Source organism: Pipistrellus hanaki (genome assembly GCF_964339955.1).
Source record: "Pipistrellus hanaki genome assembly, chromosome: 14".
Lineage (NCBI taxonomy): Eukaryota > Metazoa > Chordata > Mammalia > Chiroptera > Vespertilionidae > Pipistrellus > Pipistrellus hanaki.
In genome coordinates, this window is record NC_140516.1 from 4351618 (window position 1) to 4375989 (window position 24372).

At 49.1% G+C, this 24372-nt stretch overlaps 2 protein-coding genes and 1 pseudogene across 3 annotated transcripts in view; 2 read left to right on the plus strand and 1 right to left on the minus strand.

Annotated features, from left to right (window-relative positions):
* Nucleotides 1–10870, plus strand: part of CHAT (choline O-acetyltransferase) — a 52160-nt gene extending 41290 nt beyond the window's left edge. The window contains exons 11-15 of the mRNA XM_084904755.1: nt 1712–1834; nt 4567–4708; nt 4799–4861; nt 6785–6922; nt 8574–10870. Of these exons, the coding sequence (XP_084760881.1) occupies nt 1712–1834; nt 4567–4708; nt 4799–4861; nt 6785–6922; nt 8574–8810 (703 nt within the window). The 3' untranslated portion in view covers nt 8811–10870. The remainder of the gene's footprint in view (nt 1–1711; nt 1835–4566; nt 4709–4798; nt 4862–6784; nt 6923–8573) is intronic.
* Nucleotides 10871–14833: 3963 nt separating this feature from the next.
* LOC311632635 (transmembrane protein 209-like) lies at nt 14834–16553 on the minus strand (annotated as a pseudogene). The gene has a single exon. The product of its transcript is annotated as a transmembrane protein 209-like (transcript).
* A 4080-nt stretch (nt 16554–20633) lies between these two features.
* LOC311632820 (UPF0728 protein C10orf53) overlaps nt 20634–24372 on the plus strand; it is a gene marked incomplete at both ends in the record, with an annotated part of 11760 nt that continues 8021 nt past the window's right edge. The window contains one exon of the mRNA XM_084904705.1: nt 20634–20730. Within this exon, the coding sequence (XP_084760831.1) occupies nt 20634–20730 (97 nt within the window). The remainder of the gene's footprint in view (nt 20731–24372) is intronic.

Here is a 24372-nt window from a genome sequence, read left to right on the forward strand (position 1 = left end):
GGACTCGGAGGCCGAGTGGTAGGGAGGACAAGTTAGCTCACTGGGAGCTGCTGGGGAGGTTGGCCCGCCTTCGTGGAGGAAGGGCAGTCGCTGTTCATCTATAAGGTGGTGCTGAAATCTCAACCTTGGGCAGCCGTGTGGGCACAAGCAGAGCACTAGGAGGACGAGCTGGTTGCTGAGCCCTGGGAAAGGGGAGAACTGCTCACTTTTAGGGGGTTGAGCAGGTCCACTGGATCTGAGGCCCCCAGCTGCTCTCTGGAGGACCTGAGGAGCCAGAGGCCCGTGGATGGGCAAACAGCAGGGTCCTGAGCTGCACACGGAAAAGAATGGGGTCCGAGTGGGCATAGTCTGGGCAAAGGTTTCCAAGGGGCTGTGATGACCGTGAACTCAGCCTGTGTGGGGCCGGTGAGTCAACGGGCCAGACGTTCCTGTGGGAACGGGCTCTCTGCGCTCTGAGTCCCCAGACCTGGCGTGGCCCCACCGAGAGCTGAGGCTGCGCGCACGCGGCAGGAGGAAGTTCCCAGGGGGCAGGCAGGAGCGCCAAGTCCAGAGGGAGCGAGTGTGAGTGGGGCCAAGGTTGCCCCCAGGGCTCTGCTGGCACGTGGCTGGTGGGTGTGTGGTGTGGACCTTGCTGGTCTCTGCTCCAGGGGGCAGTCAGCCTGGACCCCATGTTCATTATGAAGGAGGAGATTGGTCATTAATGGGCAGCAGGAAGGGAGAGGCCTGTGGCCACACTGGGGGGCAGGAAGGGAGAGACCTGTGGCCACACTGGGGGGCAGAAGGCAGAGGCCTGTGGCCACACTGGGGGGCAGAAGGCAGAGGCCTGTGGCCACACTGGGGGGCAGGAAGGGAGAGACCTGTGGCCACAGTGGGGGGCAGAAGGCAGAGGCCTGTGGCCACAGTGGGGGGCAGAAGGCAGAGGCCTGTGGCCACACTGGGGGGCAGAAGGCAGAGGCCTGTGGCCACACTGGGGGGCAGGAAGGGAGAGACCTGTGGCCACACTGGGGGGCAGAAGGCAGAGGCCTGTGGCCACACTGGGGGGCAGAAGGAAGAGGCCAGCGCTCAGGGTTCAGTGCAGACTCGGGAACCTTCCTGCTGCTCTGACAATGACTCATGGGCATCACGGACTGGGTGTGGCGTGGAGCGGCAGCAGCAGCCTCTGGGTGAAATGGGTTTTAGTCACCGGCAGGCAGCCTTCGTGGCAGTGAGTGACCCAGGGCAACAGGGGTGTGTCTCAGAGAGGAGTGCTACACGCCGCCATCTGAGAAATGGGCTTTTCCCTGGACACAGAGGGTCTGTGGTCTGGCAGAATGGCCAGGATGCCAAAGGAATCCATGGGGAAGCTGGACACACCTTCCCAACACGTCAAATGAATGGCCTCTCTCAGCCTTACTTCTGCGGAGCTGCTAAGATTGTGTTTGATGGCCGTGTCCTCCCTGCCATGCAAATGCCTCTCCTGCCCCAAGCCCCTCCCTGCAGCCAGGCCCGTCTCCCTGCAGCCAGGCAGGCCATCGTCCACCCAGCCACGCCCCGCCTTCAGTGGAGAGTGACCCTGGCCCAGCATGCCCAGTGCCATGCTCCATTCCTGCAGGCCGGGCACCATCCTGGACCTCAGAGTGCTGGCACGGTGCAGGCTCAAGAGACGTGGTGAGACTGGGATGTGTGCATTCTGTTTTGCATGAAATCAAAGCATCTTTTCTCTTTTCCTCAGAATAGTAAAGAATCTCGACTTCGTGGTGTATAAGTTTGACAACTACGGGAAGACGTTCATTAAGCAGCAGAAGTGCAGCCCCGACGCCTTCATCCAGGTGGCCCTCCAGCTGGCCTTCTACAGGTGAGCGGAGCGCCCGGGGCTGGCAAGCTGCTCTCTCGCCAGAGTCTACAGCCTGGAGAGAGGAAGGCCTCTGTGGGCTGGAGGGGGGGCAGAGGGCAGGGCACCTTGGAAGGAGGTGCCGCCTAACAGGATTTCAAGGTATCAAACCTCCTCAGGAGGGGGAAAGCTGTCCCAGCCGGGCAGGTGCCTGAGCCACGGCCAGGGGCACAGTGCAAAGGCAGGAACGAGCCAACAAGGCCAGGCCGGCGGCGGGGGACGTTGGGGTGGAAGGTGCACCTCCTCCTGAGCTCACCCAGTCCACCTGGTCCCTGTGGCTGCAGCACCACTCCCATTTTTCTGGCCTCGATAGTGAAATGGAACTAGCATCCCTCAAGGGGTCAGGTCAAAGGTTTAGGACTCAGCCTTGGTTCGTCCCTGTCTCTCGTCCCCCACCACGTCGGTTATTTTCCATGTGTCTCTTTGCCCTTCACCTCCACCCCCTCCGCCTCCATGGGCCCCTCCCGAGCCCCTGCCATCTCATGCTTGGCCAACCGCAGCATACTCCCTGGGCCTCTGCCTCCCACCCGGCTCTCTAGATCCTATCTTCATAAAGCGTGACGCTGGAAATACGCAAACCAGATTCTCTCTTACCACCTTGCACCTTCCCAGCGGCTTCCCACAGAGCCCAGGCTTAGAAAGCTCCTGTGAGCGGCCTCACCGGGCTTCCTCCCCCAAGCTCTCCCGTCTCTGGACCTTTGCTCTGGCTGCGTCTCTGCCAATTCACACATCACCACCGCTCTTCTGCCAGCTCCTGCCCACCACTCAGGGCCTCACGTGACCCCTCCTCTAAGGCGTGCCCCTCAGGCCCCTTGCCACCCAGTCCTCGGTCAGACCACGTGTCTCTTTTCCTTCTGTGGCATGTGATTCGTGTGAACTACCTTGTCCACTGACGTGGCGACTTTGTTTTCTAGACTGCCCCTCCCAAGCACGACTCGCTGGGCACCTGGCACACCTGGCACAGAGTAGGCATCAGGCACTGAGTCTAACGTGAGGAGACACATGTGAGCGTCAGCTAGGGGTGGCTCGGCCAGCTCTGTGCTTCAGGAAATCCTCTAGGGTGGGGAGTGAGGGCTGAGGGCAGAGTGTAGAGGCTACAACTAACACACAGAGTAGATCTTCCTCCAGGGCTGGCCCAGGGCTCAGGGCTCCAGGGGGACAGCTCATAGGCTGGCATGATGTCGAATGGCAGGTGACCACCAGATCTGCTTCTGGTCTGCAGCGTCCAGGGAACATGAAGTGGCCCTGTCTAAAGCTGAGTGTGGCAGTCTCAGCAATGAGCAGGCAGCACCTGTGGTCCTGGTGTCCCCTGGGCCATGACTCCTGGGGGAGGGAGCAGCGCCTCTGAGCATCTGTCTTCTTAACTCACTGGGGAAGTCTGGTGTCACCCCCATTGCCAGGACACAGACCTTATCCCCATAGACCTGGGGTAGGACCTGTGTCTGGAACTGTAGTCAGTGTCATTCTGATACTCACATAGCAACTGGCTGAAATGGGCCTTGAGGCCAGGGTCCTGCTGGAGCCGTGGCTGCCCCCACTTCCCATCCGTGAGCACTTCAGAGCTTCAGATCCTGCCCAGAGCACCCCCTCCTCATGCGACCATTGCTGTCACCGGACCTGGGCAGGAATGGACGTGGCCAGAGGCTCAGGGGCTCATGAATTGCTAAAACATGGAGAGCATTCTTCAGAGTCTAAGCTTTAATGAATTACAAACAAACCAAAAAAATCTGCTCCTGGATTCAGTGAGAACCTGGAAGCTGCCTCCATTGAGGCTGAGCAGCACCCAGCCAGCGAGGGCGTCTGTTTGCCTCCGGGGGACGTGGGGATAAAGGACTGAGCGCCCTGCCCGCGTCTTGGGGAATGAGAGGGCCATGGAAGTGTATTCACTTGCTCAAGCAAATGGAGCCAGGCACTGTGCCCACTCGACGTGGCCTTCTGCCCTCCTGGAGGCCCCCCAACGTGGGAGAGATGTACCTAAGGAGGCCGAGACCCGGGGCTGTGGCTCGCAGTGATTCGGGCTGTCACTGCTCTTCTCAGTGTGTGTCTTTCCCTTCCCCAACCCCAAACCAGGGCTTGACTGACTAGTAAGGAAAGGTGTGTGCCAGCCAGGTCCGCGAGCGCAGGCCTGGGCGCTGGGCCGGGCCTACGGGGAGGGGACCCTGGCTGCGGGGGGAGTGGCCTGCTGTCCTGTCCGGTCCGGTCCTGTCCAGAGCAGAGGTGCACCCAGGTGCCCAGGGGTCTGTTGGGAGCCCAGCTGCTTCTGGACTTCACACCCATGACCACTGAGGCCCCTCCCTGCCGCCATCCATAGTTCATGTGTGAATTGTTTTAAATAAAACAGGGGGCGTGAATGATTAATTACACAATTATTCTATTCTGTGCTATTAATCAAAGATTCATCAGGTCTTGCAGAAAATTCTAGGTTCCCCACTAGGTTGGGGTTTTTTACAGCTACTTTGTAGTTTGTTTTACACCTGAGCAGTGTCACCGCTGCATGGAAATGTACAAGCTCTTCCTGTTAGCGACTCGGGCATTCATCTTGGGAAGCCTCCTAGAACTCTATTAACATTAAAAGGAAATACGCTGCCAAGCAAAGCCAGGATGTGAAACCAGAGCCAGCGGCTGTCCTCCTCCCGCGCTTCTGAGTCCCGGAGGATGCAGCGGCTTTGCACTCATCACACCCCTTGCCTGTGCAGGCTCCATCGCAGACTCGTGCCCACCTACGAGAGCGCGTCCATCCGCCGCTTCCGGGAGGGACGGGTGGACAACATTCGATCGGCCACCCCAGAAGCACTGAGGTTTGTGAAAGCCGTCACAGACCACGAGGCTGGCGCGCCGGTAAGCCCCGCTCCTCTGAGGGGTCTCGAGGGAGCCGCCCCTTCGGCCTGCTCCTCACACCCACGTGCTTCATGCCTGGTCTGTGTGCAGGATTCCGAAAAGCTGCTGCTCCTGAAGAGTGCCATCCGCGCCCAGACGGAGTACACGGTCATGGTGAGTGCCAGTGCACAGGCGGAGGGTGCCCGGGCTCCGCCATGCCTGAGCACCTGACCGTGGGTTGTGCCAGGACAGGCCCATAGCACAGGCCGGGTGACAGCTGAGTCACCGACTGTCCAGCTACTTGGAAGGCCACCTGCCTCTCGGAACCTCCTCCTCCTTATTTTTAGAGCCTAGGTAACACTCCACTCCTGCTTTCCACAGGGATTTCGTGAGAATACAATGAATGGTCTTTGAAACCAGAACAATAATAACAGCACCAAATATGCAGAGCAATTTCCACTTTATACAAGAGAAGTCGAATGCCAGGGGGTTGCACTGGGCCTGGAGGCTGGAGTGGCCTGCACGCCACGGCCAGTCACAGGCCGGCAGCGTCAGCCCCGCCCACGGCTGATTTGCTTTCTTATTCTCCATGCTTTATTTATGCTGCCTGTAAATACGGAGTCAGTGAAAATTAATAGTGACATTAAAGTTGTAAGGGAAATGTTTCCCTAGTTTAGAGAAATGATTTATTTTCTAGCACTGCAAGCCAGCATACAAACAATGGAGAATAAGCTAGGGCTGGTGATCAATACATTAATTGCAAACCATTCTGATACAGCCTTTGAAAAGAAGTTGACCAGATTTCACTCTATATCGTTGAAAGCAAGTGCAATGCAAATCTGGGTTTTAGAACTAGTCAATGTAGACCTTTCTCCTCTTCAGCACCCGTATCCTCCAGTATAGGTCCCTAATTCCTCCAAAGAGTGGAGTGTTTGTTCTGCTTGGGGAAAAGCAACCCCGCTCTCATGCATCCAATACGTATTTTTTGGTTTCTGCTTTATGCCAGATAGAGTGCTGGGTGCTGGGAAATAAAAAATGCAGTTTGTAAATCCCGTCATTAGGGAGTTTCCTGAAGACTTCTGGAGGAGGTGGTGCTTAGTATGAGACGTGAAAGATGAGGTTCTTGTAACAGGCCTAGGACGGGAGGATGGCCCAGAGGGAGCAGCGTGTGCAAAGATGAAGTCGTGAGGGAACAAGACACATCGGAGGAAAAGCAATGAGCTCAGTGTGTGCACACTGACAGCCATTCTCACTCTCCTACTCATCTTTTCAGGGCTTTATCCTCAAATATAAACAATAGCCACAAAACAGAACTAAGAAAGTCACTGAGTTGAATTGGTTCAGGGCCCATGAAATAGCAGCCAAGATTCAGGAACAGATCTTTTTTTTTTTTTTTTTTTTTTTTTTTTAATATATTGTATTGATTTTTCGCAGAGTGGAAGAGAGAGGGATAGAGAGTTAGAAACATCGATGAGAGAGAATCATCAACCAGCTGCCTCTTGCACACCCCCTACCGGAGATGTGCCCGCAACCGAGGTACATGCCCTTGACCAGAATCGAACCCAGGACCTATCAGGCCACAGGCCGACGCTCTATCCACTGAGCCAAACAGGTGCCGGCAGGAACAGATCTTAACACTCTCTGTCCTCATTCCTCGGGCTCCACTGGAGGCTAAAGCGTTGGTTGTGGTGAGAGTCTGCGCAGTGCCAGCCTGGGCATCCCTCACCAGCCTTGCATGGGCCTGGGCAGTCCCTGGGCCCTGCACTCGGCCTTCTGCCCAGACTCCTCCCCTACCCGAGAAGGAGTAGGATGGCCAGGCCAGCACCTCCTTTCCCTTAGAGCCCCGAGGGGCTGTAATGGTACAGTCAGCAGGACCCCGGGAGGGGACTCACCCTGGGGACATAAAAGTGCACAAGGGCCCGAGGAGCAGAGGCCACGTGGCAAAGCGGTCAGCCCGGGGCAGCTGTCCACACACTGCCCCCAGCAGGCCCTGCGTAGCCGTGGCCATTGGAGTGCCGCTTAGCACTGTGGGTAGAGAGGGGGGGAAGGCACGTGGGAGCCCATGCTCACTTCCTGTTCTTTGCTCCCACCGCCCAGGCCATCACAGGGATGGCCATCGACAACCACCTGCTGGGGCTGCGGGAGCTGGCCCGGGACATGTGCAAGGAGCTGCCGGACATGTTCACGGATGAAACATACCTGATGAGCAACCGATTCATCCTCTCCACCAGCCAGGTCAGCCCTGCGGTGCCCGTCGCCCAGGAAGCGCTCAGTGTCACGGGTGGGCTTTCTAAAGAGCCTGGTGAATAGGGGGCCCTGACTGAAGTCAGGCGAGTCCCACATCTGAATCTCACGAGCTTTGTGACTTTCTGCAAAATGACCTAATGATCAGAGCGCGGGGTGTCATCTTCTAAATGACAGACGCCCCCGAGCAGAGGTGGACAGGACAGGAAGCACCCATTCTGGTGCCCTAACCATTACACGACTGCCTGTCAGTCTGCTCCCTCCCAAGCCCGGCAGGCCTGGAGGGAAGCCTGGCCCAGCCAGGTGCGGTGATGGAGGTGCAAAGCCCGCCAGAGCCTGGCCGACAGGGCCCTCCAAGCGGGACCCGGCTATTGTTATAAAGGCCGTGCGACCGCTGCAGGCTTGTCCTGCGGAGGATCACTGTCAAAGACAGGGTGCAATCATTCCAGAAAGGCCGCCGTTTAGGAGAGAAAGTACCCCCTCTCACCCCCGATACATCAATTCGCTAAAAGTCACCTCATCTGTGAAAGGCTGGGCATGGGCGGTAAAGGCACGCATAGCGTGTGTGAGGACAAAAGCCAGGCAGTGATTTGATTTCCTCATTACTGCGGTGAGCTCACTGGCGTGGCTGAACGAGGACAGAAACAACATAAATTCTTCAGGAAGCCGGCGTGGGCAACAAGTGCTTTGGCATGGCTTTCTGGCCTGCGGCTGCCGCCTGGCAAATGTATCTGACAAGGAGGGGACTCTATTAGCAGGACTAATGGTGCGTTCTGCCCGTTAAAAACAAAACCAAAAGAGAACAGTGTCATTTCCGAAGGCCCGAGCACACAGTGCCCAGACCTGCGGGTTTAAACAGACCGCCCGCACCTGCCCCGAACGTGGTCCATTTCCCCACAAGACACGCTAATTAAGCCAAGGGGCCGAGGTGGGTTTTTTCCATTGGAAATGAGCGTTTATAACTTGAATGCCTTCAGAAACACATTTTCTGGGTTTGTGATCCGGATTACAAAATCTCGACGCTCTGAATTAAAAACATATTAGGTGCCTAGCTAAGTCTCCAATTGATGGCAAACTCTGAGACACCAGTGCTGGGTAACTGTGCGTGGCCAGGCCACGGGGGGAGAATCAGACCAGCCACACACCGCTGACAGTAATTAAGGATGCGGGGATGGACAGAGGCGACAGGCAGGCTTCCTCCGGCTCCTCAATTACCCGCTCTGGGAGGCCGCTGAGCCGGAGGGTGTCTCCGGGGGGCCATTTAGTAAATTACCCTGATTGCCTCGGTGCCTCCAACGGCCCCCAGGTGAGAGAGAGACTCAGCCGAGACCCAGCGGCCGGTGAGACTCAGCCGAGACCCAGCGGCAGGTGCGGCTGGCAGCCCCTGACTCCGCGCGCAGAGCAGATTTCACACCAGGGAGCGGCTGATGGCCCGCTCCTCCTGGCGAGATGGGCTTGTTGTTAGCACTCTGACCATGGCCATCAGCTGACGCAGGCGGTTGGTTTGGTTAATTCAGTCAAACCCGCCCGGTGGGAAAGAGTCAGAGAAGCAAATAGCCCTCGGAGGCCCCGGGCCAGACGCCCTCCCTCCAGCAGGCTGGTGGCCTTCCGGAGCCAGGCTGCTGACCTGTCCTCTCCCCAGGTGCCCACCACCATGGAGATGTTCTGCTGCTACGGGCCCGTGGTGCCCGACGGGTACGGCGCCTGCTACAACCCCCAGCCCGAGAGCGTCCTGTTCTGCGTCTCCAGCTTCCACAGCTGCCCGGAGACCTCCTCCGCCAAGTTCGCCAGGGCCGTGGAGGAGAGCCTGGCGGAGATGGGCCGCCTCTGCAGCCCGCCCCCGTCTGCCGCCGCAAAGGAGAAGTGCCACCAACCGTGACTCCCGCCGCCACGTCCCCTCTCCCAGCCTAGCTTTCTGTAGCTGCCAGACCCTGCTGAACCCCGCTCCCACCCTCACCCCAGCTTTCCGCAGCTCCCCTGTCCTCAGGGCCCAGCACAGCACAGTGAGATGCCCCGGAGCCGAGGGTCTGCAGGAGAGTGTCCGCGGGGACAGGAGTGTCCTTAGCCACAGACGGGGGGCCGGCCCAGCACTGACAGCATCGCACAGGAGCCCCGCCTGGCTCAGAGGGGCGGGCGAGGTGGGTCGTGCACACTGACTCCCCTCCACTCGCTGCCAGCAGGACCTCGCATGGCTGGGTCATGTTTTTGCCCAACGGGAGGAAGAATGAGTCGCCTTTTTAAGTGCAATGTACCTAGTGAGTCATGAGGGAAGAGGCTAATCCAGGTCACTGCCTCTGCGGGGAGAAGTGGGGGCTTTGTTTTCAGATTCAAAGCGGTCTGATCATACACAGGGCCCAGCTGAGCTTGCATTTGGCGTGCGCACTCCCTCCCCGCACAGCCTGAGTTCATGTAAAACAGCGACCTGGGCCCAGGAGGGCACTGCCTCTGCCTCCGGGGCAGCCTGCCCTGGAGCTCAGCTTCTGACCGGCTACTCTGGAGGGAACCCCCTGCCTCCCAGGGCCCGGCAGTCCCGGGGAAACACTCAGGCCAGGGCAAGCCGGGAGGGGGGGAGGGGGCGGGCCAGGCCGCTGCCCACGGACCCTGCTCTGTTGCTTTCTCACTCCCCTTCGTTTAGAACATGCCCCGCTGTGCGATCTGCCTTTTGGAGGAGACGGTTGCGCTGGGAGTTATCTGTTGTTTATTCGTTTGCTTTATTCATCCTTAGAGAGGCTTTTAGGAGCACTGCTGCGACATCATTTCAAGGAATGATCTTGGTGGCCCAAGCGGGACACCGTGGAGGATGCTGTCCAGGGATTCTGGCTAAGCCCACGGAGAGGGCCTGGGGTAGGGCTCTCGCAGTCTCAGGCCCGTCCAGAGCCAGCCCTGAAGGAGGGGCAGACCATCCACTGAGGCCTGGGTTTCGGGTTGAGGACTTGGTGGGAGATTCCGGCACTGCCCACCAAAGTCACTGGTCTGCAGGCTCTCGCTCCTGCCCTCAGACATCACCTGCCTGCTCCCCAGGGAGTGGCAGCAAGTCTGGGGAGCACCTGGAGCTGCTGGACCCCCCCCCCCACACACACACACACACACACACACCCACCCGTAAGCAGACCCAGAGCCACTGGTCCGTTCTCACCAGGACCACCTGCCGACTGCGTTCTCTTCTGGTTTCCCTCCAGGGATTCTGGGCAGACAGGGCAGTGGCCGGGGCTCAGGGAGCCTGTCAGAGGGACAAGCATCCCAACCCCGTGAGGCTGAGCGGATGGGAGCTCCTGTGTGTGAGGCGCTTGCACAAGCAGGTGGGCGCTGGTACCCACGGTCAGGATGCGTGTCCCCAGAGGGCACTGTTCGAGGGATATTTATTTCAAACTTTTCATACTGACCTGACAGAAGCAAACTCACACCGGCCACTCTGAGCTGAGGGAGGAGGCCGGCTGCACAGTCAGGCAGCAGTGGCATGTGGCGGGGGCTCCGGGGGGTGTAGGGCCGTGTGGCCGGAGGGTCCTCGCCGGGGAGGGCTGGGAGCTGGTCTCCCGCCTCCAGGCACAGGCGGGTGCACAGAATCTTGATGCAAAGGCGACGGTGAGCCATGGTCATGGGCATCGCTGTGGGGACCCCGGAAAAGGAGACCTCCCCAGAGAGATGGCAAATGAAACTGAGAGACAGTCATTTGGGGGGCAGTGCTGCATCATAAAAGTGTATCTGGCCACCTTACAATACCGCTATGTTGCCAAAATATGTCATTATTTGAGTTCTATTTTTATAAGATAGTTTCAGATTTATGGCAATAATCACATGTGCATTTATAGCCTTTCCATTCTAAGTTATAGTTTTGTGCTTTAAATAAATTTATATATATGACTAAAGAAATGTATATTTAAACACTATATTCAAATTACTTTAAAGACTGTAAGTCTGTATTCAATAAAAAGCAATGCCAAGGAAGATGGTGTTGGCCTTTGTTTCTTCCCAGAAATGCTATTAAAATGTTGGCCTAAGTCCTGTGTGCTGGGTCAGCAACTCATTAGCCTTTGTCTGAGGTCTGGCCGCGGCAGTGGTGGGGGTCCAGGTACGGGGACGAAGAGAGTGGGGGGGAAGGAGCTTTGTCTTCCCTGGTGAGGGGGTGTGGCACCCACCCTGGGGCTGCGGCGGGGCAGGGCGGCTGCCTGGGTGTTGTGACCAGGGTGCTTGGTGTAGAGCTGGGGCCTCCACTTAGGCCCGCACACGTGCAGAGGTACAATGGAGTGGAGGGAAGGCACCAGGCACGGAGGCGGGAGCCTGAAATAGGAACCCAGCTCTGTCTCTAACTTACCATGGGCTCTGGGGTTATCGTTTCACCTATCTAACCCTCAGTTTCCCCATCTGTAAAATGGGGATGTTGAGATCAACACTACCCTCTTCCAGGGTTGTGATGAGATGACATAAGATGGTCACTGAATGAAAACAGGAAGTGAAATAAAAAGCTAGCATTCTTATTGCAGGCTCACAGGAACCTATGCACACAGGTGCCCTCCGCCTGCAAAACCCTGATACATTCCGAGCTGCAAGACCTCTGTAATCCTCAAAACCAGAACTGGAATTCCTCCACACAGAAGTCCCGCGCCCCCCGGGCAGAGCCTAAAAAGACCCTCAACGTGTATGGTTTATGTGACTGGGACGCGGAAAAGGCATTATCCGAAAAGATACGGCTAGGATGTCCCAGGCGAATGGAATAGGAAGGCCCAGGATCTAAGTAACCTGGGTTTGCTCTTCTCCCACATATCACAGCTGGCCCAGAAAAAACCAGATGCAGACCACAGAGAAGGGCATGACCGTCAGCAGACAAAATGTGCCAGGCACTCGTCGTCTCTGGCCAGGGCAGAGATGTTGGTCAATACATGTAGAAATGCAGGGAAGAGTCCTTCCCAGTTTCACAAGAGGAACCAGAAGTTTCCAAATTACTCCTAAGCAGTTCCCCCCCCCCTCCCCCGCCCCTGGGGTCAGGTGAGGGGAATCAGTGTCTGGTTTCCTGTATAGATCCTCCCATTTCCGGCTTTGTGTCTCTGAGCTGTCCTTTAGAGTGAGCAGGATGAACCTCATGCCACCCCAGAGGGAGCTGGCCTCCCACCGTGAAGAGGACCTTTCTCAAAGCTCTGGTCTCTGCTGACAAGGACCAGCTCTCTCCCTGTTCTTTTCCTACTGCTTCTTCCCTCTCCGTGTGGGATTTCACTTCCTAGTTCTGTATCTTATGTGTCATGGGCCCCATGATTCTATGTTTGGTCTCTAATTTCTTATATTAAAGGAGCAGAAAACTAGCCAGCTGAGCTGATGCAGACGGGCCCCTACCCCTATAAAAACCATACAAATAAAGAGAAAATTCTTTTAAACACATAGATCACTTTGAGAAAGAAGTCCCCACATGCCAGGAAAAAAGGGGGATGTGCAACACAGAGCAGTGAGCAGGGGCTAAAGGTAAATACAACCACACACAGACTTTAAGACAAAGGGCATAACCCCAGCCCCTGCAAGGTGGGAAATGCAGCCAAACTCCCCACGTAAGGCCGTAACCTCAGAGAGGCATCCAACCCTATATAAAGGATTACAAACCTCTTCCCGTCAACCCAGGGGAGCACTGAGAGACCACGCCATTCACTCAGAGCTGTGGGTAATGGAAAAAATACATCAATGAGAAATTAAACTATAAACTTGTGTCAAATGTGGATGTGGAGTCTGAATTTATACAAGTTAAATGTAAAGCTGGAATTACAAGCCAATAATGTTCTTTAATTGCCTGGGTCAATAAGACCCAAAGGATCTCAGAAGAAGCAAATGCAAAACCACTTTCCACAACCACGAACGCCACAAACACCCACAGGGGGAAAATACTCCATTAAAGATGACCTCACAATCAAAAAATACCAATGGCCTAAGACAGTGTTTCCCAAAGTGTGGTACGCGTACCCCCAGGGGTATGGGAAGAGTTTGGTGGGGTTACGCGTTGCACCGGAGTTTGGTGGGGACATGCACTGCACCGTGCTTAGCTGCACCTAATTCTACGTTCTCATGAGTACCAGGGGTACTCAGCATTACGAAAATTATAGAAGGGGTACACATATGTCAAAAGTTTGGGAAACACTGGCCTAAGAAATGGCTCACTGGAGGAAAAGTGGCAGATAAAACAAATGGGAAAATTAATATCATAAAAACTGGAGATAATAGATGGCTCAAAAAAAGCTATAAAATTGATGTTTAACATTAAAAATAAATAAAAATAGGGAGAAGATACACGTAGGCATTCAAAAGGGAACCATTAGAGAAAATGGGGGAGGGGAATGCAGGAGTACTGTCCTAAGAGAAAATGGCTGAGAATATTCCACAGAGAAATGCATCTTTCTAAAACTCATACTTCAAAGAAAAAAATAATACAATTTTAGAATTTAGAGCAGAATGATAATAAAGATACCTCATATCAAAACCTCTGTAATATAACAAAAGTCATGTTTAAAAGGAATTTTTTTTAATTTGAATAAACATTTATTACAAAAAAATAGTAGACTTAGATCTTAACATGTCCTCATATTTAACACGTTTAATATTTTCTTCTAAAATATCATAGCAAACAAATTAACATATATAAAAAGCAGTTAAAAGATAGAAACACCATTCCAGTGAACATAAGACTTAAAAAAACAGAAACAAGTTTTTAAAAAAAGAAAATTTACAAAATTATACAAAACAGGCTGAACATAAAATACTGATATGCAGTTACTGAGAAAATACTGGCTTTAGTTATTTCCAGGTGATGGAAGCAGTCTGATATGTCAATCCAGGAAATATATGCAATTGTTGGCTGACCTTAGAGGTACTACATATAAACATTAAAAAAACAGTCATGCAAAACTAATAAACCTGGTAACTTCTCATTTACCAGATATTTTGAATACCTAAAAGATTTAAACATATCATATGATCTTAAAGGGAACTCTTAAAATCATATAATATAATGGAGTTAAACTTTTTAAAGTGGAGGATATAGAGGTAGACCTCTTAGAAAAATTTCCCTACTTGACTTGAGTCATTAAAACCAAAGCAGCCCTGGCCAGGGTGGCTCAGCTGAATGCAGCATTGTCCCACACACTTAAGGTCACCGGTCAAATTCCCAGTCAGGGCACATGCCCACGTTGCCGGTTTAAACCCTGATTGGGGCATGTATGGGAGGCAACCAATTGATGTTTCTCTCTCTCTCCCTCTCCCTTCCTCTCTCTAAAATCAATGAAAATACAACATATACAGTGAGGATTAAAACGAAAAACAAAGCAGTTTTCTTAATGTCCTCAGCTTCTTAACTAAGACCCAAATAGTTTAATTCTATCAGCTAAATTTAATCAAAAAGTTGACTTTTTAAACATAATACTGTCAAATTTCTTTCATAAAGTTTAAAAAATACACATGAACTAATTAATACATTACTTAGAGCTGGTTTCATTTTTAAAATATGGGCTTTGGGCTGATTTGCCAAACACTGGGAAGAGATAGAGATTTAAAAAGTTAGACAATCTGCTTGTTTCTTTTTAAGAACTTACACTAAATAATGTAATTGAAGAGTCAGTTTTGTGAGGAAGAATCAGGTAGATGATTCTTATTTGGAAGTTACAATGAAAAGGGACTAATTTATTTAATTAAGGGGTGACTGCACTGGTTAACAGCAATCCTGAAGGGTTGCAGTTTTGTAAGCAACTGAAAAATATGAAATGTGATAAAAAATCGTGAGTAATGTCTGTTGTTGAAGATATAGGACATACTTTCACAAGAAAGTTTCCAAAATAGCTATTTTTCCATTGAATCTAAAGCGTCTGTAACACACACACATGTCATAAAGCAAAAGAGGTGGTGACTCAGAGACGCTTTGATTCAACCAAATAAAAGTCCAAATGTTTGGAATTAAATGACCAACTACTTGCCAAAAATCCATAAAATATTCACACCAGACAGACCAAGATTAACTCTCCCAAGCATTCCTGACTCTTTGGTCTTTATGATGTAAAGGAACAACAATAACGTATGAAACATATTATTTGGCCCTTTGTAAGATTGTAGACATGACACTGGTAGATTAGCTCATAATGGGGAGGGTTGATAGCACTCTGATAAATGCAAAGGACATTCTCGTTTGTCTCATCTGGTTTATTTGGAGACTGAATAAAGTGCTGAGAAGTAAATGTTTTTCTGTCAGGTATTTAGGATGTGGAGGTCATCTGGAATCCAGGTAGGTGCAAACACATGCATAATGATCGCAGAATGATAGCAGAATCAGTGGGCAGGTCTGTATCCCACTTGCGTCCTTTGAAGTCTCCACCTCTATTCCATCGAAATGAGTTCAGACAGCCTCCCTGAGAAAGTTCTTTGATCCTTTCAAACAAGTCTTCCTAATTTGTGTAGGGCTAGATACTGCACCATTGTATTCAGAGTTGGAATGAGAGGAGCTTTGACCAGAGCAGCTTGTTTCAAGCTGGTAATATTAGCCTCTCCTATTTGCAGCTCTGGACAACCCATGTGTCTCATCTGTGTGCTGACAGACTCAATCTCTTGTACAAGTGAACTACTATTGTCTCATTGATCCAATTTCTGAACTTAGCTGTCCATGAATCCATATGGACAAGAAGTTGTCTATTCACACTCACTCTTGCCCAGACCTCCTCTGCAGCTTGCTTAGAACTGAGATCAGCTTCATTTTTGTTAGCGCATGGAGCCTGGGACCTGCAGGCAAGCTGATAGTGAAACTTCTTTAGAGTTTGTACATAATCTCCAGTAGAACAATTGTAGTGCCAGAAAGTAGGATTGGTGGAAGGCAGGTAGAATCTGGGCTCTCCAGCTTAACTCTATGTTTTTCTCTTCATCGCTTCTAAGAAAAGTGTCCAAAGTTCATAGGTCTGTCATGTAGTCGTGTTTATCATTAGGGGAGTTATAGACAGTGTGTGAAGAATGGTAGCGAAATTGCAATCCACTGCTCTCCACTGGCCCAACAGTGGTAGGGTACGAAGAAGGAGAGGGACTATAACTTGACAACTTATAATAACCACTGATGGGTGAGCCTGGGCTATAAGAACAACTGCCACCTGATGACAGACCTTATAGCTGAGGGCTGTATCCAGTTATACAGCTTGTGGTGAACTTGGGGCTGGTACTGGGTGAAAGAGGTGGGCTATAACTCAACACACTCTGACCCTGAATTGAAGAAGGTGGAGAGGGAGGAATTTGGGTTGCTGCCAGGTCATGTGGAGGAGTAGTCTGTACAACAGCTGTTTTTAACCCTAAAAGTGTTTGCTGTCCAGGGCTAACAACCAGACTTGTTGGTGCCACAGTATATTTGAAATATCTCCAAAAATCAAATAAAGCATTTAAGCTGAAGAGAGATGCAAGGGCAAGCTCAATATACCAGAGAGGCCAGTATGTCACATTATAATATGAACTAATCAATTTTCCAGTCATTTCAGTACATATTACTCCAGCCATAGACACATTGAGGAGTCCCCGGGCTAGAACCACTTTCCTGACTTCTGTTTCTTTTCTCATCTTGATGGTATTGTCAATAAGAGAAGCACTAGGGTTAGACTCCCCTTGCATCATGATCTCTGGCCACAAGCTGCTGACTCGCTTGTGGGAGGGGGGTGGAATTTATATGTTAAAATACATCAGAAAAAGAAGTCTTAAAATTCATGAACTAAGTGTAACCTAGAAAGTAAATATTTGCCCCACTGGCCAGTATGGCTCAGTGTTTGAACATCGACCTATGAACCAGGATGCCACAGTTCAATTCCTGGTTAGAGCACATGTCCAAGTTGCGAACTCGATCCTCAGTGAGGGGCGTGCAAGAGACAGCCAATTGATGATTCTCTCTCATCATTGATGTTTCTATCTCTCTCTTCCTTTCTCTTTTTCTCTGATATTGATAAATATATTTTTAAGTGATTTTTTTTAAAGGAGCCAAACAATAAACTCAAAGAAAGGAGAAGAAACAGTGAACTCAAATAAAGTAATAAATATGAAAAACAGCTTTCAATACAGAATTAGAATATTCCAAAAATTCATATGGAAACACAAGAAAACCTGAATAGACACAGCAATCTTGAGAAAGAAGAGTAAAGTTGGAGGAATCATGCTACCTGATATGAAACTATACTATAAGGTCAATGTGACCAAAACAGCATGGTACTGGCAATAAAACAGACATATACATATATGCAACAGAATAGAGAGCCCAGAAATAAACTCACAATTTTATAGTCAATTAATATTTGACAAAGGAGGCAAAAAGATACAATGGGATAAAGACAGTCAATTAGTAAATGGTGTTGGGAAAATTGGACAGATCGAGAGAGAGAGAGAGAGAGAGAGAGAGAGAGAGAGAGAGAGAGAGAAGAAACTACCATATTACACCATACACAAGAATAAACACAAAATAGATTAAAGACTTAAATGTTAAACTCAAAACCATAAACATCCTAGAAGAAAACATAAGCAGTAAAATCTTAGACATTTCTTATAGTAATATTTTTTCTGATATATCTTCTTGGGCAAAAGTAACAGGGAAAAATAAGCAAATAGGACTACATCAAACTGAAATGTTTTTGCATAGCAAAGGAAATGATCAACAAAATAGAAAGACAGCCCACTGAATGGGAGAACATATTCGCCAATGACACATCTGATAAGGGGTTAATATCCAAAATGTATAAAGAACTCATGCAACTCAATGCTAGAAATACAAACAATCCAATTTAAAAATGGCAAAGGACCTGATAGACACTTATTCAAAAAGGACATATAGATGATTAATCAATATTTGAAAAGATAGATTTGTTCAACATCACTAATCACCAAAAGTCACAAATTGAAACCACAGTGAGACATCACCTCACACCTTTCAGAATGGCTATCATCAATAAATCAACAAACAGGTGCTGGAAAGGATGTGGAGAAAAGGGGATCCTCGCCGAAACCGGTTTGGCTCAATGGATAGAGTGTCGGCTTGGGGACTGAAAGGTCCCAGGTTCGATTCCAGTCAAGGTCATGTACCTTGGTTGCGGGCATATCCCCAGTAGGGGGTGTGCAAGAGGCAGCTGATCGATAACTCTCTCTCATCGATGTTTCTAACTATCTCTCTCCCTTCCTCTCTGTACAAAAGCAATAAAATGTATTTTAAAAGAAAGGAAGAAAGAAAGAAAGAAAGAAAGAAAGAAAGAAAGAAAGAAAGAAAGAAAGAAAGAAAGAAAGAAAGAAAGAAAAGGGAATCCTCATGCAAGGTTGATGGGAATGCAGATTGGTGCAGCCACTGTGGAAAGTAGTATGGCTTTTCTTCAAAAAATTAAAAATTGAACTGCCTTATGACTCAGCAATTTCATTTCTGGGTATATATCCAAAAAAAAGCAAAAAAACACTAATACGAAAGACTATATGCACCCCTATGTTCATTGCAGTATTATTGACAATAGCTAAGATTGGGAGCAGCCCAAGTGCCATCACTGTGGATAAAAAAAAGCTGTGGTACATTTACACAATAGAACATTACTCAGCCATAAAAAGAAGGAAGTCTTATCTTTTGGACAGCATAGAAGGACCCGGAGAGTATTGTGTTAAGTGAAATAAGCCAGTCAAAGGAAGACAAATACCATATGATTTTACTTATATGTGGAATCTAGTGAACAAAAGTAACAAAACAAAATAGAAGCAGACTAATAAATACAGAGAACAGACTGACAGCTGTCATAGAAGAGGGGTGTTTGGGGCTGGGTGGAAAAGGTGAAAGGATTAAGCAAAAATCATACAAACTCATAGGCACACACAATAGTATGGTGGTTATGAGAGGGAAAGGGGTAGAGGGAGGTGGAAGAGGGGAAAGGGGGATAAATGGTGATGAAAGGAGACTTACCATTGAGTAGTGAACACACAATACAATATACAGATGATATACTATTCTAGTACACCTGAAACCTGTATAGTTTTATTAATCAATTTCACCCCCAATAAATTCAATAACAAAAAATTTTAAAGCAGCTATCAGTGAACGAGAAAACAACATAGAGAAGCTAAACAAAGTAAAACTTGGTTTTTAAAAAAGACTAACAATATGCACTCCTATGTTCACAGAGCCCAATTTACAATAGCTAAGATTTGGAAACAGCCTTGGCGCCCATTAGATGAGTGGATTAGAAAACTATGGAACATCTACACAATGGAACACTACGCTGTAAAAAAGAAGGAACTCTGCCAAACCGGTTTGGCTCAATGGATAAAGCGTTGGCCTGCGGACTCCAGGGTCCTGGGTTCGATTCCGGTCAAGGGCATGTACCTGAGTTGCGGGCACCTCCCCAGTAGGGGGTGTGCAAGAGGCAGCTGGTCAACGTTCCTCTCTCATCGATGTTTTTGGTTTTCTATCCCTCTCCCTTCCTCTCTGTAAAAAAATCAATAAAATATATTAAATAAAAAAAGAAGAAGAAGGAACTCTTACCATTTGCAACAGCATGGATGGACCTGGAGAGCATTATGCTAAGCGAAATAAGCCAGTCAAAGGTAAATATCACATGATCTCACTTATTCGTGGAATATAAAGAACATCATAAACCAATGAACAAAAATAAACATAGAGACAAAGAAGCATCGAACAGACTGTCAAACTTCAGAGAGAAGGCAGGGGAGGGGTGGGAAGAGGGTAAAAGGTCAACCAAAGGACTCATATGCATGCATATAAGCATAACCAATGGATACGACACTGGGGGGAGAGGAGAGGGAATGTGCCGGGGGGTAGAGGGTGAGGGTGGTCAGGGGAGGTATATGGGGGGGGGGGGCGGGTAGGAGACATATGTATTGTACTACTATTTGTAATACATTAAACAACAATAAAATTAAATAACTAACAAAATAGATATTTCTGGTAAAACAAACTTAGAAATGAAAGTCAGAAATAAATAATATTATGAATCAAAAGTTGACATAACTACACAAAAGTAGACATTTAAAATAAGAGAGTCCATCAATCACTGTATGCCAATAAATTTGAAAACTTACATAAAAATAGAAAAATTATTAGAAAAATATAATTTGTTGAAAGTTGATGCAAGAGTAAAATTTCTGAATATTTTTATAAATCTTAACTAAACTAACGAAGTAGTTTAAAATCTTCCTATTCAGTGAAGGGGGAGGGGAATAAAATTTTATACAGATGTTCTACCAAACATTCAAAGAAGTGATCAACAAATCGCAGGCAAGATAAATAAGAAGAAATCTATACATAGACACGTTTCCAACCCATGATACACCCTGAATCATCTGCGAAGGTTACTGGACTCCTCTCAGCCTCAGCTTCATAAACACTAAATAACAAAATACAACCTATTTTATAAGGCAAAATGATTACATGAGATAACACATGGAAAGTGCTTAGTATGTTGCCTGATACATGCTTTCTGTAATTGGCTGTAAGTACGGGCTATTGTTATTGATCAACCCTTCCCACACTTCCCAAACCAGGTTAAAACCCATGTTTGCCTGACTATGAGAGTCGCTAAAGTGAATCATCTCTGACCACCACCACGCCTTTTGGAAAATCCTCAAGCTCCGCCCTCCTGACCACGCCCAGCCGCGCACGGCCACGCCCACTCTAAGGGCATAAAGAGCTGTTGCCCAGCAGTGTGTGCTGCCCGGTGGCGGGGCAGGAGGCCCAGCTATGCCCAAGAATGCAGTGGTCACCTTGCGCTATGGGCCATACAGCGCACTGGGCCTGTCTGTGGAGCACCGCACCTTCCGCCTGGAGGGCCTGCTAGGTGGGTAGCCAAGCGCTGGAGGGCCATCAACACGCGTGTGCCCAGGTATCGCTAGCCTCTGAGATTCTAGGAAGGTGGTGCTTTCTGTCTAGACCTCCTTCCTTCCTCAGATCCAGACCGAGTTCCACCTCCTCTGGATTGTCTTCCCTGAACCCCCAGGCTCGAGTTAGCACCTTCCTCCGCCTTCCACTGCTTCCGTATAAGAATGGGACAAATAAGCATGCTCTGTGAGCCCTCCAGGTGCCAGGCAGTGTACACAGTTACCTGGATAAAAAGAATTACCCTGCTTTACGCAGTGGAACCTGAGGGTCAGGAACCACTCCAAGGTCATCTGGCTGACTGGAAAATGGCAGTGAGTCGATCCCTTGATCATTCATTCATGCAGCAGACCTTTACTGAGCACCTTATATGTGTCGGGCACTCTTGTAGGCACCTGGGGCACGCTGGGAACAAAGACATATGTCCATGAAATGGTGTATGTTCTTCTCATTGATGACTGCTAACTGACCATAGTGCCAAGACTGTGACAGAGTATCGTAATCACAGTGGGCCCTGCACTGCCAGGACTGGAAGGGAGAGGGAAACGTCTGGAAAGGTTTTCTTGCTGCAATTCCACTTGAGTTCAGCTTTAAAGAATGAAAACCTAATTTTCATTTCGGTGAAGAAAAGAAAGTTCATTCTAAACGGAGGAGCTAATGTCTGTGGAGACTGGAAGCATGAACAAATGATGTATTTGTTGAGCTTATGGGAAGATGAGGGTGGAGAGGGAGGCAGGGACCAGATCCCGCAGGGCCGTGTGAAGTTCTAGGCAGGGGGATGAAACTCTGGCTGCTGTGAGGACAGGTGAGAGGGGCCTAGAATGGAAGCAAGGAGACAAGTTGGGGGCTGTTGGAGTGTCCGTGGGAGAGATGACACTAGCGTGTGCCAGGACAGCCATACGGGGCGGGAGGGGAAAGTAAAAGCAATGGTACTCCCTAAAAAATTGTAGCTGGGGGGCAAGGGTCAAGTCCGTTCTGACCTGAACCAAGTGCTGATGGATGGGAGTGCTCTACATTGAAATTGATAACACGAGAGATACTCCATTGGGGGAACATGCTTTGTTTTGGACATCATTGAACTTAGTGAGCTTTCAGCTATGTAAGCAGAGATTCTGAGTCAGCTCTGCGGTTCCGGAGTTCAGAGAAAAGGTCTGTTCTGGAGAAAGGTATGAGTCGTTGGCTTAGGGAGAACACGTAGAATGAAAAGAGCCTGAGACTGAGTCTTCATGAACTCCATTATATGACTCAAACACAGAATCTTCCAGGCACATGCTATGAGAGTCCAGAGGACACAAAGTCATCAACCACGGAAGGCCTCCTGGAAGAGGCGACATTGCATTCTAATTAGAGTGTGCCGAGGATCTTAGTGATCAGAGAAAACTGCTTTCTTTGAGAGAAGAGTTAATTGAGAAATTTCTGTTGTAAATAACCCAGTATTATTGGGTAAAGCTTAAAATGTTTGTAGTCTTGGCTAAGGACACTCCCTAAATAATTAACTTTTTGCTTCTTCCCCATCTGATGACCTGGGCCTACTCACCAACTCATCACCTCATAACCCACCTTTAGTGTGTTCAATAAATAATGAGACTAAGGAACCAGAGTATTTCCTAAAAATAAGGTAGATCTGGCTTCTGATCAAGATGGCAGTATACTTGGAACATGGGACTTGGAAACTCCCACAACCACATCAAAATTACAACCAAACTACAGAAGAGCCATTGCTCAGAACTGTCTGAAATCTAGCCAAACAGAAGACCTGTAACTAAGGTATAAAGAAGAAGCCACATCAAGACCGGTGGGAGGGGTGGAGACACAGAATAGGCTGGTCCCACACCCACATTTGGTTAAAAATTGGAAGGAATATCTTGGCTGCCCTGAAAAGCCAGAGGTCCCACCCCCAAAATCCTCAGCCCAGAATTCCAGTGGCTGAAAGAGAAATCTTCAAAACTTCTGGCTGTAAAAACCAGCGGAGACTGTAGCTGAGTGAGACGAAGATCCTGCCCGTAGATGGACTCCGTTTCACTGGCTCTGAGCTCCAGCACCGGGGCAGCAGCTTGAAAGACACCAGAGGCGTGTGGGATGAACTGAACTGTCTGGAAGAGCAGCTTTCTCCCAGGCAGAAGTGCTGGCAGAGGCCACCTTTCCTTTGCTGAGCCCTCCCCCAGCAGAGCCAGCAGGCAGGCACCATATCTGAGTCTCCATCAACCTGGCTGACACCATTTGCCCCACCCTGGTGATTCCTAGAGGTCCCACCCACCCAAGCCTTTTCCAGAGTCTGTCCATACAAATGGCCTGTCTTGGCTAATGCTGCCGACTTTCCTAAAAGCTCTCAAAATAAGCAACATCTGGCCTTTGTGTACCCTGTACCTCTTGCTAAGTGGCCCCAGTATTAGCACTAGTGGCAGCTGGCTGTGGTCCTCAGCTTGGGCTCTCCCAGGCACCTCCAAGCCTAGCACAAGTAGCAGCCATCTGTGGGTTGCTTTGTAGCTCGTGCTGTGTGGCCTTGGGCAGGACACAGGTGGCAGCTGACCTTGGCCCACACCTCCCAGCACATGTGGTAGACAGCTTCAGAACAAACTGAAACACCACCCAATCACCTCAACAGGCAACACATTCAAGGCGTGGACTCAGTGAGTATCTGAGACCTGGTAAAGTGAGTTCAGCTCACTGGGGTTGGCCCTTTAACTGCTGATTCTCCACCGTGGTCACAGCCTCTATTTGCAGCCGATTGGCCTGGAGGTAAATCCATCCCATTGACTTGCCAATAGCGATCAAGGCTCAACTCGAACAGGAGGATACACACAGCCCAAATGGAAGGCACACCTGGAGATCCCAGCTTGGGTGACTGGGGAGGCTGCATGAGACCTACAGTGGAACCTGGGTTCTCAAACTTAATTTATTCCAGAAGACTATTTGGGAAGCAATTTATAAGAAAACTGAAGCATTTTTCCCCTTAGAAACAATGTAAATTTAATTAATCTGTTCTGGAACCCCAAATGATTCCCTGTTTTAACCTTTCTTATATATAGTACATGTCTAATGTACTGTTTAACCTATAAATAAACACATTTAAAACAAAAAGGAGATGAAATATAAATGAAATTTTTAAAAAAGAGAATGAAATGTACAGTAAAAAAATTAAAATTTTTGTCTCAACATAATTTTAATGTTGAGAGCTATTGCTCTGAAGTGCTTTCATTGGCAAACTGCTTTTCATTTATCCAAATCAACAATTTTTCTACCTCTCAGCATGTGATTGTTGTTTTATGAGCACTTTCACACCCTTAACATCAGCACTCTTGATGGCCTTTTTATGTTTTAAATTTAGCTAATCAGCGATTTCCCCATGCCATACTAGGTAGCCAGATTAGATACATGAACACCTTCTCACTTTGCTGCAATCACTAACCTTCTTAGGACCCATGGTGGCTTACTGTATGTAAGTATCTCAAGAAATGATAATCAAACTTCTTTAAGAAGAAAAGATAATGAAATATGAATACAAAAAATACAGGAAAAAGATAGCCATGAAGGAGGGGTAGTTCTAAAATGGTGGTAGATTAAGTAGAAGCTACACTAACACTCTCCCAGGACCAAGCTAGAA